Source organism: Ochotona curzoniae, unplaced genomic scaffold, assembly GCF_017591425.1.
Source record: "Ochotona curzoniae isolate NIBS_2020 unplaced genomic scaffold, NIBS_Ocur_1.0 scaffold_2476, whole genome shotgun sequence".
In the NCBI taxonomy this organism is placed as follows: domain Eukaryota; kingdom Metazoa; phylum Chordata; class Mammalia; order Lagomorpha; family Ochotonidae; genus Ochotona; species Ochotona curzoniae.
Genome location: NW_024467095.1, coordinates 14,728,293 through 14,741,892, shown reverse-complemented (window position 1 = coordinate 14,741,892; position 13,600 = coordinate 14,728,293). Strand labels below are relative to the sequence as shown.

Sequence of the window (13,600 nt, the reverse complement as noted above, 5' to 3'; positions counted from 1 at the left end):
TTAACTATGAAAAGTCTATTTTTAAGACCATTTCTGTGCACATTTGGAGTCCCATCACATGAAAGACCAAAGTATTAATGTCCATGTAAAGTTAAAATTTACCTTTGTTTTGTAAAATATGTATTCTTTAAGTTGTTAAATTTTTCCAGGTTGTTTATATATTTTACATTATTTTTAAAAACATTTTGACACTCTCACGTCAAATGCAGACTTTCACTACACACTCATATATACAATTTGTGTTGAAAAACAGAAACTAGTAGTGTAAGGAATTCGTGACCATGGTCACAATGTTGGGAAAGGAGAGTGCATTGTCATATGCATGGTATGATTCAGTGAAGCAGTATATGTAACTAAATACCCAATGATATAACACCCACATACTCTATTTGCTTCTATAAATGACAGAAAATATGTGACATTTGTTTTTCTGGGTTTGGCTTATTTCATTTGTAATGATCAAGACTGCTTCTGAGATTCTTGGCAGTTACTAGGTTAGTCATGTACACAAAACACATCAAAATGTGCACCTGCTTAGTGGTACAGCCTGCTCCAAACAGCAACTCAAACTCTAGTAGCAGGAACTAGAAGAAAGAATGGGCTACTCATTTTTCATATCGTGGTAGGGTGGCTTTGTTACCTGGGCTGAGACAAGCTGAGACCTCCCTTTGTCTCCCTGAATCTCCTGCTGTAGGGCCGTCAAGACTGTCTTCCCTAACAAGAGAAGCTTTGTTGTAACCCGTTCTACCTTTGCGGGATCTGGCAAGTTTGCAGCTCATTGGTTAGGAGACAACACAGCCTCCTGGAATGATCTTCGATGGTCCATCCCTGGCGTGCTAGAGTTCAACCTTTTTGGTATCCCAATGGTGAGTCTTTATTTCAATCTCAATGAATCTCCATATCCAGAAAGTTTCATTCTGGAATGTTCTCAAATCATGAGGTTCTCCCCTCTTACCTGCCTGGACTATTTATTTAATGCCTCGATACTATGACACTTTTTATTGTATGGATTTTGAAAACAAAGAAAATAAAATCTTGATATTCTCTGAAATAGGAGGGTACCTCAGAAAGTTCATAGATAAGTAGAATTAAAAGGTAAGTTTTGGGGCTCGTCTTGTGGTGAAGTGGATTATACCACCATTGCAATACTTGAATGCCATGTGGCTGCTGGTTGACATCCTGGCTGTTCCTTTTCTGATCCAACTCCCTGATAATGTACCTCAGAGTAGCAAAAGATGACCCAAATGCGTGGGCCCCGGATACCAACATGGGTGACCTGGATGAAGTTCCAGACTTACAGTTCTGGTCTTATTCAGCCCTGGGCATTGAGACCATTTGGGCAGTCAGTGAATGGATTGAAAATCTTCCCCTGCCTCTCTCTGTTACTCTTTCTTCTAAATAAATTTCAAATACATACATAAATATTTAAAAAGTCTTAATGAGAAAGAAGTTGTTTGAGTTTAACTTTGGGAAGCAGGTACATCTCCTGAGAATGCGGAAGGGAATTTGAGAGACATGAACTTAAGCAGCATGGGGGAGTATTGAATGTGTCTTATAGTATGTAAGATCAGAATAAGAAGGCATGCAAAGAAGTGGGTTGGAACTAGCTTCAAAGAGCTAATCAGACAAACAGTGAGGAGATCCTGCAAATTTTTGAGCAGATGGATGACATGATCAAAGTTCTACTATATTAGAATGATTCTGATGAGGCAGTCAAAATAATTTTAGCAATGTTATTAGTTACTATTTATTCAAAAACTATTTTATACTCTTCTCATTTACTAAAATCCTGTGTGGCAGATGAATTCTCCTTTAAGTGAGGAAACAGGCATCGAGGGTTATTTGAAGTCTTCCAGCAGTAAGAAGTGGAGACAGTGGATATATAGCCCAACCTGGACCCTACAAAGTCAGCCTTCTCTTTAAGGGGCTTTAGTGAAGTGCAAGAAGGAGGACCCTGTAGGCAGCAAAGGAGGGCCATGGCGGTGCAGCCCGCATGCTGTCTTGTCCTTGCAGGTGGGGCCCGACATCTGTGGCTATTACCAGGATGCCTCTGAGGAGCTCTGCAGGAGGTGGATGCAGCTGGGGGCATTTTATCCATTTTCTAGGAATCACAATGGCCAAGGCTACCAGGTAAGGCATCCAGAAAATTAAGGCCAAGTAAATCTGGCACTCATTAGCACTGGATCTATCTGACTCCTTGCCGAGAAATCTGCAGAGCCATTCTCTTCTAGGTGTTTGTAATAGATTGCAATCAAATGGGACTAATGCTGTGATATGGAGATGTCCGCAGCGTTAGCCTCTTATTTAATGTTGCCTTAGTGGGTGGCGGGGCCGGGGGGTGGGAGATACAAGCCTGAGAGTTTCTGCCGAACCTCTGCACTTTTTATACGTACTGTTCATTTTTTAACTAGAAGCCAATGAAGGAAAACTTCAAAGCTGTTTAAATGCTAGTCCCCCAAGGGAGTAATCCTGAAGAGTGAATGAGGCAGAGTGAGCTGCAAAGTGAAAACAGACATTTATTGATGAAAAGGTCCCTCCTTGCCCAGCTCTGCTAGGCAGAGGCAAAGTTTGCAACCAAAGACCCAGGTCATTCTGGAAGGAAATCCTTGCTTGTGGAATTCCTCAGGAGCCCTTGCTATCCTGAAGTCAATCAACAATTGCAAACTCTTTTTCTTCCCAGGAACAGGACCCTGCCTTCTTCGGAGCTGACTCCCTGCTGCTGAATTCTTCCCGGCACTACCTTAACATCCGCTATACTCTGCTGCCTTACCTGTACACCCTCTTTTTCCGTGCTCATAGCCGGGGGGACACGGTGGCCAGGCCCCTTCTGCACGAGTAAGCTCACCTGACCCAAAGGAAGTCTGCCATGCAACTGGATGACAAATATTAGGGCAAAATTAAACATTCATACATGTATATTAATATATATATAATTATTAATATATGTAAATATGCGTGTCTCTCTATATATTTATATTTGCTGCCTCGATATCATCCTAGGGATCCATTAAGCATATATATTAATATGTAGATATCAAATGTTCTGTTCCCTTTAGTGTAGTGAATTAGATTAAAAGTCATGGGACACATATGATTTTATTCTACTCTTAAATAATCCTATATCTTAGACAAATCATTTAAATTCTTTCACTCTTAATTTCTTGGACTTTAAAGGAATTGGTCCAGGAATAAGCGTGTCATTCAATAAAAATAGTATAAAGGAGCTGTAGCATTCTAGAATTCTAATTTCTAATCAATTTAACTTGGAAGCAGGGTATGTAAGAGTCTCCTTGTTGAATACAGTTATCTCCCTTTGTGTGTGGCATGGTAGGCTTTAAGCACATGCCAGGGGTCTTCAAAAAGTCCATGGAAAATGCGCTTTATGTATTTAAAAGTATTTGCACCAAAATTAACTTACCTTTTAATCTTATTTTCCATAGGTTTTTTTTTTTTTTGAAGTGTCCTCAGATCTGTTCAATTACATATCCATTCCTTGGGATAGGTTTTTCCATCTTTTACAATTTCCCTTTAACATAGATGTCATAAAAGAGAAAAAATACAACTCTGAATTCTGAATACCTATATTTAAGATCCAGTTCCTTTGTGATAGTTGGCTAAAGTTCTAAAATTTGTTGATTTTTTCTTACATTTTTCAAAACTAAATGATGGCAAATAGAGTTTCAGTTTAGAACCTGCCTCCATTGATGTTGGAATATGGATTTCTGTCCATGCAGGGGGAAGGATAGGAAGATGTAAGGGCAAGGGAAAGTGGATTTTTCTGCGGGGCTGCCAGGCAGGTGGTGAGAGAGTGTCATAGAATATTGGAGTGCAGAGCACATGGGAGCAGATTGTGGAGAGAGCTTCCAAGTCTGGACCTGCATCTCAGCAAGCTGCCTCTCTGGTCTACAGGTTTTATGGTGATAACAACACTTGGGATGTGTACCAACAGTTTTTGTGGGGCCCAGGCCTTCTCATCACTCCAGTTCTGGAAGAGGCAAGTATTCCACAGAACCATGCACGTGACCTCACTTCTATGCCTTGCTTTATTCTACACTTGTTTCTAACTTCTCTGGCTGACTTGACCTTGAAAAGAGCATGCTGGGATTTGGGGCAATGGTAATGGTTATGTAAGGATTGTGCATGTTCTTCTCTAAAAGTCATTTTCTTTTGACTGAGCTCCCAACTGGTGTAGAAGTGCATTCGGGCGACATAATCTTGTGTGTGGTCAGCTGCTCATAGCAGTTCACCCCCTGCTTCCTAGTGCAGAGGCAGAATGCGGTAGTGACCCAACACTAAAGTCAGTCTGACTTAGCAAGATGTGGCTGTATCTCCCCTGCTGTGTGATCTGGGGCCAAGCGTTGTGCTGGTCTAGCATCTGTGAAGGAGGGATCATAGAAATACCTTCCATTTGGGACTGTTGAGAAGCTTCAAGGAGATAATTTGTAAGAGCCTGGCACAATATATATATATATATATATATATATTTTTAAATCTCAGGGTGCAAGGACTGTGGTGGCATATGTACCTGATGCTGTCTGGTATGACTATGAAACTGTAAGTATTTGGACTTCAACACCTTTAGACTCTAGCTGTAGGTGCATGGACAAGATACTTCCCTAGAGAGACATGTATCCATCTAGGCACATTAAAGCATTTTTGTAATATTTTCTATTATTTCCCAGCAGAGCCCTTGGGAAGTAAGCTAAGCCTTTTAACAATAGTCACCATAAAATTTGAAAAGCCACCTAGATTATCAGCAGTAAGATAAGGACTCCAATATTGTCTGTAGAGTAAATATTGTAGGGTCTGAAGGGTGGTTTGAGTTTGATCAGGTTTTAGTTGGCTTGTTTAGGATGATCTTCATGTATATCAGACAGTCTGACCTTGGGATCAGTTCTTTCCCACACCCCTAACCGATAGCAAAACATTCTTAGTCGTGCTTTCCCTTATTTTGCTTGGTTTAGTAATTTACCTAAATGGGGCAGGTAGGTAGCTGCACAGGTTGTCAGTTAAGGCTCCTTGTGCTGCCAGGCCAATGTGATTTATTGTGTGCTTCAGGGGGGTCAAGTGAGGTGGAGGAAGGAAAGAGTTGAGATGGAACTTCCTGGAGACAAAATTGGACTTCACCTTCGAGGAGGCTACATCTTTCCCACACAGCAGCCTGATACAACTACTACAGCCAGGTATGGCCAGGGATGTCCTTTAAGAGGGAGCTGGCTACTGCTGTGCTGGCTAGAGTATATTCTGGGACAGCAGTGTGGGAGGAAGTGTGCTGGGGTGTGTGTGTGTGTGTGTGTGTGTGTGTGTGTGTGTGTAAGGGTGTGTAAATCATAATCCAACAGTCCTGGGGTCTCCCTAACTCTTTTAAAAAACATATTTTATTGTCATTATTTTCCATGATAGAGTTTTGTAGATATAGTTCCCCCCCACACCTCTCCTTCCTCTCTTCCTGTTGAGCACCCCCTCATTTCCTCCATATTATTACAGTAGTATAGTCATTCTGCAACACTCGCAAGTCCAACTTTCTGCTATTTAAGTGTATCATAGTGTTGTAGCTATAGGCAAAGGTAGAAAATCGAATATCATATTGTCAAGATACATTCAGATGTTTCACTTGGAGTTCTCCTTTTATTCGGGAACAGAGATGCCTACTGCAATGCATCTTTGCTTTTTGGTCTTTAGTTTCCATTATGCAGTTCATCTGTGAGAATCTATGTATGCACATGTTTACTTATGTATCTTATAATTTTTTATTTTACATCTGAGATTTGTCCTTTAGGGATTGGCTTATTTCACTGAACAAAATGGTCATTTTGTTGCTATATACTAATCTCACAATTATCTTTCCAAAATGAAAGTCTTGACTTGCTGTCTAGCTCAGTGTCTTTCATTGAGAGAGTGTTCAAGGACACTTAAAATATGGTTACAAGTTACCTTATTGTGTTTCCTATAACACTATTAGTCTAGTTTGTCTCTTTATCTATTCTCTCTCTCTGCATCCATCCATCCTTCCACTGATTCATCCATTCACCAACCCATCCTTCCATCTACCCATTCAATCATCCATTCACCCATCCATCCATCCATCCATCCATCCATCCATCCATCCATCCATCCATCCATCCATCCTTCCATCCATCCATTCATCTGCCTGTTTATATCAGCCAGGTCCAAAGTCTCTCCATTCTGCAGGAGTATCCACATATCTTATTGCATTTGGGCTTTTGTACGTAGTACTGTTTCCAGTGTTCTTTGTGTGATGCATTCTTTATGGTTCAGATTAAACTCAGGTTTCTGCTGCATAATGTCTTTCCTAATTTGTACAACAGAGGCAGTGTTGACATTTCCAACTCTTGTCATGCCTTGTGTGGTTTTCATTTTTGTTTGGATTTTCTCTTCTTATTCTTAGTATCATCGAATATTTCAATTGTAATTTCAGTGTGTGTAATTTACACACTGAAAATTCTCTTATTTGAAGCCATTGGGAAATCTAACCCTATTGTTAGTTGTTTTTACTAATCAATTTTTAAAAGTTGACTTAATATCTTGTGCATTCCATGATTTTTTGTTTGCTTTTCAAATGTTGCTAAACTAAAAAATCATATGTGGATTTCATTGCTCTAGAGATGATTCAACTGCGATTTTGTTGCAAGTCAGGACTGTTGTTAACTTAGTTCAATGTTCCCTTCTTCAAGGATTCTGGTTAATATGAGATTAGAAGGTTCAGCCTCTCAGCTTGGAATCCCAGGCTTAGTAACTCAATTTTAGTTTTGTTGTAGGAATTTGCCCCCTCAAGAGTCCCAGGTGTTACTTATTGAACATTCTCGTGGTTTTAGCTGCTTGGTTTTCTAATTGTTGTTTTGGTCTGTTAGCTCTATCTCTGTTTTCTTACAACCCCAGCATAATTTTAATAGAAAGATGCGTTGGAGCTGATCTAGGATCCAGTTGTTTTTTTCTAGTGGGTGGACTGTTCCCAATATCCAGTCTAGCATACTCTGCAAATATCATTCTGGACATTTAGATTTATATTATTTATTTGAAAGGCAGAGTTATGAGAGACGGAGGTGGAGACTTTTCCCCTCTGCTGTTCCACTGCACAAATCACTGTTATGGTTAGAGCTGTACCAGACTGGAGCCAGGAGGTTGGAATTCCATCTAGGTCTCCACTGTGGGCACACAGGCCCATGTACTGGGCTTCCTGCTGTTTGCTTTCAAGTACATTAGCAAGGAGCTGATTTGGAAGCAAAGCAATTGGGATTGGAATTGCTGAACTGGTATGGCATCCAGTGCTGCAGGCTGTGTCTTACCTTGCTGTTCCATAACGCTGGCCTGATACTAGACTCTTATGGTATCTTTGCTTTTGTGCGACTTCTCATGTTTTGTCTTGATTATTTGGTGAATGGGTATAGTCTTTAAGGTCAGAAGGTATATCTTAAGAAAGCAGATGATTTGCTGGTAAAAGATCGTGATTTGCACAGTGAAAGAATGAATTGGAAGGAATATCCAATTCAGTGTCCACAGGAAGCTGGAAATTGAGAGCTGGTGGAAGAGTAGTGAAATGGAGATTTCTTTATCTTTCTTGCTGATATCCTCTATTTCATTATTTCTTAGAGTGTTGTTTGTGATCCTTATTCTAAATTACAAAATAGATATCTAGAATTTTTTTTTTTCTCAAAACAAATTAATTATTAAAACCAAATAAGGAAAGTTGATATTACATAGCCTGACTTTTGTGTATGTTATTGCTTTCTCAGTAACAATGATTCTTGGGCAGGGAAAAGAATATCTTTGTCACAGCAGTAGATTCTTTTCCTGCAGTGTCATCTCTCAAGTGATCTAACTGAGCCAGTTATTATCTAGAATGTCCTACCCTTCTAATAGTCTGGAGTTTAAACAACAGTTGTAGAAGCAGTTTAAATTGTAGTACTTACAATAATTTTGGTGCTTACACAGAGTTTATTGCTAATGTGTAGGATATTTCTGTCTCCTATAACATATTGACATCAAAGATGTACCTACTGGTGTTGTTGTGCCTAAAGAAATGCAGAGCCATCTGTTGCTAATAGCTGGTACCATTTGATAATCAGTGTCCATGTTCATTTGGAAAAATTCCTTGAGGCCTCAGTCTTTGTCTCTTATGTCACAGTCGACGGAATGCGCTTGGTCTCATCATCGCCCTGGATGAGAACAAAGAAGCGAAAGGTGAACTTTTCTGGGATGATGGAGAAACCCAAGGTGAGCACGGTGATAATACACTGTTCCCAATTCTGCATTTTTGATTTATGCACCTTCATACCAGGCACTACAACAGAAGTGCTTGAAAGAAGAATTTTGTCTCAGTTTGCACCATTTGGGGGCAGTGGCGAACCGTAAATAGAAGGATAACTTTTGTTGTTTATTTTGCCTAGAATTGTTTTCATTGGTCTCTTCTCTCTGTCTCTCTCTCTCTCACACACACACACCCCTACACGTGTACTTATGTACTCTCATTTTGTTGTCAGTGGATACCTGGAAGCTAATAACAGGAATATTTCTGTAATCAAAATATCTTATCTCCAAAATAGTTATGAGTAGATTTTGATGGCATGAAAAATATACCCATGCCAGTGAGGCAGTGAGAAGATGTTATTCTAACGTACATATTTCTAGCAATATGTTCCAACACATTCCTTTCAGGCTCCAATCTGTCAACAGTTCTTCAGGGCTCTAGCTTAGAAGCTTGAGGTGCATGCCTTGAGGGAACTTGGAGGGAAATCTTTTCTGGGTTACAGCAGGATGCAGACATAGAAACCATGATTCCGTCCTGGGGATTCTATGAAAAAAAAACTTTCAATTGAATTTCATTAAATGAATAATATTGAATTAGAAAAGACTGGATATATTTGATTGGATATATTCTAGCCATTCAAATGGATGTATTTTTACCTATATAATTGGATATATTCTAGCTATAAATTGGATATATTCTAGAAATATAATATAGATATATGTTTGATACTTATATGTTTAATACACATATACATATATATCTTTGGCACACACATACAATGTACACATACACAGTTGATATATGTATATATGTTTGGCATGTATAAATAAATATAACAATGATCAGAATCAAATTAATATGCAAATTAATGAACAAGAGAGCCCCTAAATTTGCTCATTTTATACCTAAAAGTATGTGCCACGTGATCATTGCCTCCCCATTTTCTCTACCCCCAGGTGATGGCCAACCCTCCTATGAATAGAATTTTTTTTGATTATACTATATGTGTCTTTCTGTGTTTGGCTTATTTTCTTAGTACATCATTCAGATTTCAACATTGTCAGAAATAACATTTCATTTGCTTTATGGCTGAATAATGTTTTATTCATATAAAAATTTCTTTATGCAATGATTATTGATAGAAACATTGTTTCTGCACTATGGCTATTATGAAAAGCAAATTAAACACTTACATGTAAGGGATAAAACATTACATCTCTTAGAAGAAGCCAAGGAAAAAGCTCCTTGCCATAGGTATTGGCAATGAATTTTATTTTGGCAATGAGTTTTGTTTTGTTGTTTTGTAAATGTTTATTACTTACTTATTTGAATGAGAGAGAGAGAGAGAGGAGAGAATGAACGATCTTTTATGTACTGGTTCCACTCAAATGGCCCCAAAGCCAGCTTTGATCCAGGAAAAGCAGGAGACAGTTTGATTTGCTTTTCTCTTACTTTCAGATACTGTGGCCAATAATGCTTATCTCTTCTGTGAATTTTCTGTCACCCAAGTAAGTAACCATTTTTATGGATCCTGAGTATAGGTTTTCTCTGATCATTCTTAAATACATACTTATAGCGTAAATCAAAGCAGCTAGAATTTTTAATGAGAATGTATGTATAATGAGAATATATATAATGAGAAAAAGTATGGTTATCGAATTAGGTTCTACTGTTTAAGCACACATCAGTAGAGAAAGTTAGGAATGCTCAGAGCAGAGGGGAGTATTCAATATTGTGTGACCTGAGAAGCTGTGTGTGGCAGGTGTATCATTGTCCCTACTTGTCTAATTGTTTTTACAGAACCGCTTGGATGTGACGATTTTACAATCAGGCTACAGGGACCCCAACAATTTATCATTTAAAGAGATCAAAATCCTTGGGACTGAGAACCTCAACAGCGTTACAGTGAGACACAATGGTGTCCTGACTCAGAGTTCCCCTAACGTCACTTATGATTATGACTTGAAGGTAAAAAAATCCATCTTGTTGATATAGTTTATAAAAAAATGATTTGTAGTATCATGGTATTCCTGCTTGCCAAAGTTGCATGAATTTCTGAAGGACCGGGACGTACTCTGAGCACTGCATGCAGAGATGAGGGCACTGGGAAGGAAAATAAGTGAGGGGTGGTAGAAGTGCCATGACCAGGGAGCTGCTGCTAAGGAATGGGAACAAGGGGGATCGCCCTTCAACTAGAGCAACTTCTCTGCCATTCCGTGTTCTGCTGTTTCTGACATCGAAGAAGCAAAAATTGTGGACACAGAGGAACAGGGACAGTAGGGAACAGGATTAGAGGGGAAGTGGATCTGAAATAACCCTGACTGATGCTGGCAAAATAAAGGTTGGGGGTAGAGATACCATGAAATAAATTTTGAATTGTTTAAAAAAATTCACTGAGATGCGAGACATATGACTTTTGCTGCAATATAAACATTTTAAGAAATACTCTCAGGAAAGGAATTTGAGAATGCCATCGTATGGGTAACTTTTGGCTAGGTGAAATGATATACATTTTCACCTATTATCAAGAGACTTGACACCTTGAACTAATCAGTTATTATTTATGAAGAACTTTCCCTCATAATTCTCACTGCAGGTACCCCAGTAATTCAATTTTGGGAATACTGGGTTCATATATTTGTGAGTAACCTTCTAATGTTGAGAAAAATATGTTGATTTTATCTGACTGTTATGACATGCTGATGATATTTGATACTCTCTTCTGATAACACATGTCAAAAATCCATATATATGATTAGTTACAAACAGTAGTATGTAGCTCATTATGTGTATGGAAAAATTATAAGATATTTAAAGGATTTATATGGGAAAACAAGTTCAGTAGATGGTCTTCACATAAGTCAATTGACATAAGACTACATGAACATTGTTATTGTTTTAAATTAGGGAGACTATATATGTATATGAAACAATAGTGTAGGAGGCAAGGAACTCAAACCCACATATAGGAAGTGGTAACTTATGCTTATTGCCTGCTCAAAGCTAAAGATAAGAGTTGAGCAAAACTTTAGGACAAGAGCTGTACCTTAGATTATACTATAGTATTCAGGGATTCATCAGCTATAGGAGACAGGAAATTCAAAATGGTAAGTTAAAGTAAAATGGGAATTTCCCATCCTTCCTATAATGACAAGTTTAGGAGTTGAAAGTTGTTAACATTGATTCAGTGCCTTAGAGTTCTTGGGTGTGTGTGTGTGTGTGTGCGTGTGTGTGTGTGTGTCTGTGTGTCTGTGTGTGTCTGTGTCTGTGTTTCAATTCTTGGGACTCAAAGTGACTGTTTAGCTTCAGTCACACACCACTGCCAGGCCATTAGTCAATAAGAAAACCATGGGCTAGCAGTATTCAATGGACTTGAACTTACCTCTTAATGAGCTTTGATAAAAAAATGAACTCTTGATTACAAGTTGAGGTTTATAAAGTGAAATAGTGAGCAAGAAAGGAACATACTGTATGAGGGCAGGTGACCAGGAGGGTTTTTTTTAAAGATTTATTTTGTTTTTATTGGAAAGGTAGATTTACACAGAGGAGGAGAGACAGAGAGAAAGATCTTCCATCTGTTGGTTCACTCCCCAAACAGCCACAATGCCTGGAGCCAAGCCTATCCAAGTCCAGGATCCAGGAGCTTCCCCTGGGTCTCCCACATAGGGGCAGGGTTCCTAGGCTTTGGACCATCCTCTACTGCTTTCCCAGGCCACATGCAGGGAGCTGGATGGGAAGTGGGTCAGTTGAGTCCTGAACTGGTATCCATATGGGATATCGGCAGTTGCAAGGCGAGGATTTAGCCACTGAGTCATTATGCTGGGCCCACCAGAAATGTTTACTACAAATGGGATAATCTTCCTAGAGGGGCTAGGAATACTGGAAAGATTTCCAAGTTGAGCTGTCAGGTTAACTATTACCAACAGATCTGAAATGGCCTTTTATTAACATTCTGTGAATGTTCCATACCTTGCATAGATAATATTCACTTTTGTCAGGAACTCAGAACAGGAAATTTGTGTTCAGGTTTTGAAGAATCTTAGGCACCAAATGTGCCTAAACTTCATTTCCTCTCAAATGATCTCTTTTTGAGGCTTGAATCAAGGTTATGTCTTTGTGTGACATTGGGTGTTGTGGTTAGAGATTAGAAGGAAATGGGTGTGCAGGATGATATAGATTGGGCGACTGAGAGAAGCATCATACTTGGAATGTGATTTGATTGTCCAAGACAAGGGAGAACTTTAACTGTGGCAAGTGCTAGTTACAGAAGAGAAAACTGCATGACAGAACAGTGTATTAGAAGACTGTTAAGTGTTCAAACTGGTGAGTGAGATTTTAGGAACAAGTTTCAGGTTCTGAGTTTCTGGACTTGAAGAAATAAAAGACTGGATGTTAAAAGGGGAAGGAAAAGTCATGGCTTTTATCATCTCATCATTTTTAAGACTTATTAAACTGAAGACCTGAGGAATGGAAATAATTTGTCATAGAAAATAGGGCTAACAGCCCACGCCATACGATTCTCATTTCTGTGCTTTTCCCACCATTTCCAGGCAAACACGGAACACTGCTTGGGAGGAGAAAGTAGCTGGTCTCTAAGTTCTACTTGGGCCCCGCAGGAGAGAGCCTTTCTGACAAAATGGAAGGAGAAAGAGCAGTTAGTGAAGGAAAAAAATAGGGATATTCACACCTGGTGTATTTTAACCTAACTCTCCCCACCAGCTAATTTACCACGTTCTGAAGTTTGGGAGATTTGTGCCACTGAATCTTTCCCTCCACCATGCCCAGAGCTGCTCATATCAGCTCCAATTGTATCTTCCTTGAGTACTGGAGGATGAGTCTGATATTCAGTTCATTATTTAGAAAGACTTTTGCCCTATAGGCCAATGTCCTTGTACCATTCCCATTGCTACAGGTTGCTGTTATCACAGACATTGATCTTGTCCTTGGAGAAGCCTACACATTGGAGTGGTCCATGGTGACAAGGGATGAAGAAAAAATTGACTGCTATCCTGATGAGCAAGGTGTTTCTGCAGAAAACTGCATTGCCCGAGGCTGTGTCTGGGAGGTAACTGGTCCTTGTAACATGACTCAGACCTTCCCCTTTACCCACATGAGGCACCTATGCAATCATTTTAAATCCATAGAAGAGTCCTACAGGGCAACCAGGTTTGACGTGAAGAGTAAGTGACAATGGGGGGGGGGGGAACCACACATTTTATAAATTTTTTCCTTAGAAACCGAGATTTACTGTAGGGTTTTTAAAGTGAATGAATGATGCATAGACCTTCTCTCCCTATACATTAACTCTCCTGAGCTTTTGGTTTGGGAATT

General features: G+C 39.3%; 1 protein-coding gene across 1 annotated transcript in view; it reads left to right on the top strand.

Annotated features, from left to right (window-relative positions):
- Positions 1 to 13,600, top strand: part of LOC121170993 — a 125,097-nt gene that overhangs the window by 24,704 nt on the left and 86,793 nt on the right. The window contains exons 16-25 of the mRNA XM_041002490.1: positions 695 to 866; positions 2,014 to 2,130; positions 2,681 to 2,835; positions 3,910 to 3,994; positions 4,498 to 4,554; positions 5,059 to 5,183; positions 8,147 to 8,235; positions 9,728 to 9,777; positions 10,070 to 10,237; positions 13,182 to 13,334. Coding sequence (XP_040858424.1) covers positions 695 to 866; positions 2,014 to 2,130; positions 2,681 to 2,835; positions 3,910 to 3,994; positions 4,498 to 4,554; positions 5,059 to 5,183; positions 8,147 to 8,235; positions 9,728 to 9,777; positions 10,070 to 10,237; positions 13,182 to 13,334 — 1,171 coding nt within the window. The remainder of the gene's footprint in view (positions 1 to 694; positions 867 to 2,013; positions 2,131 to 2,680; positions 2,836 to 3,909; positions 3,995 to 4,497; positions 4,555 to 5,058; positions 5,184 to 8,146; positions 8,236 to 9,727; positions 9,778 to 10,069; positions 10,238 to 13,181; positions 13,335 to 13,600) is intronic.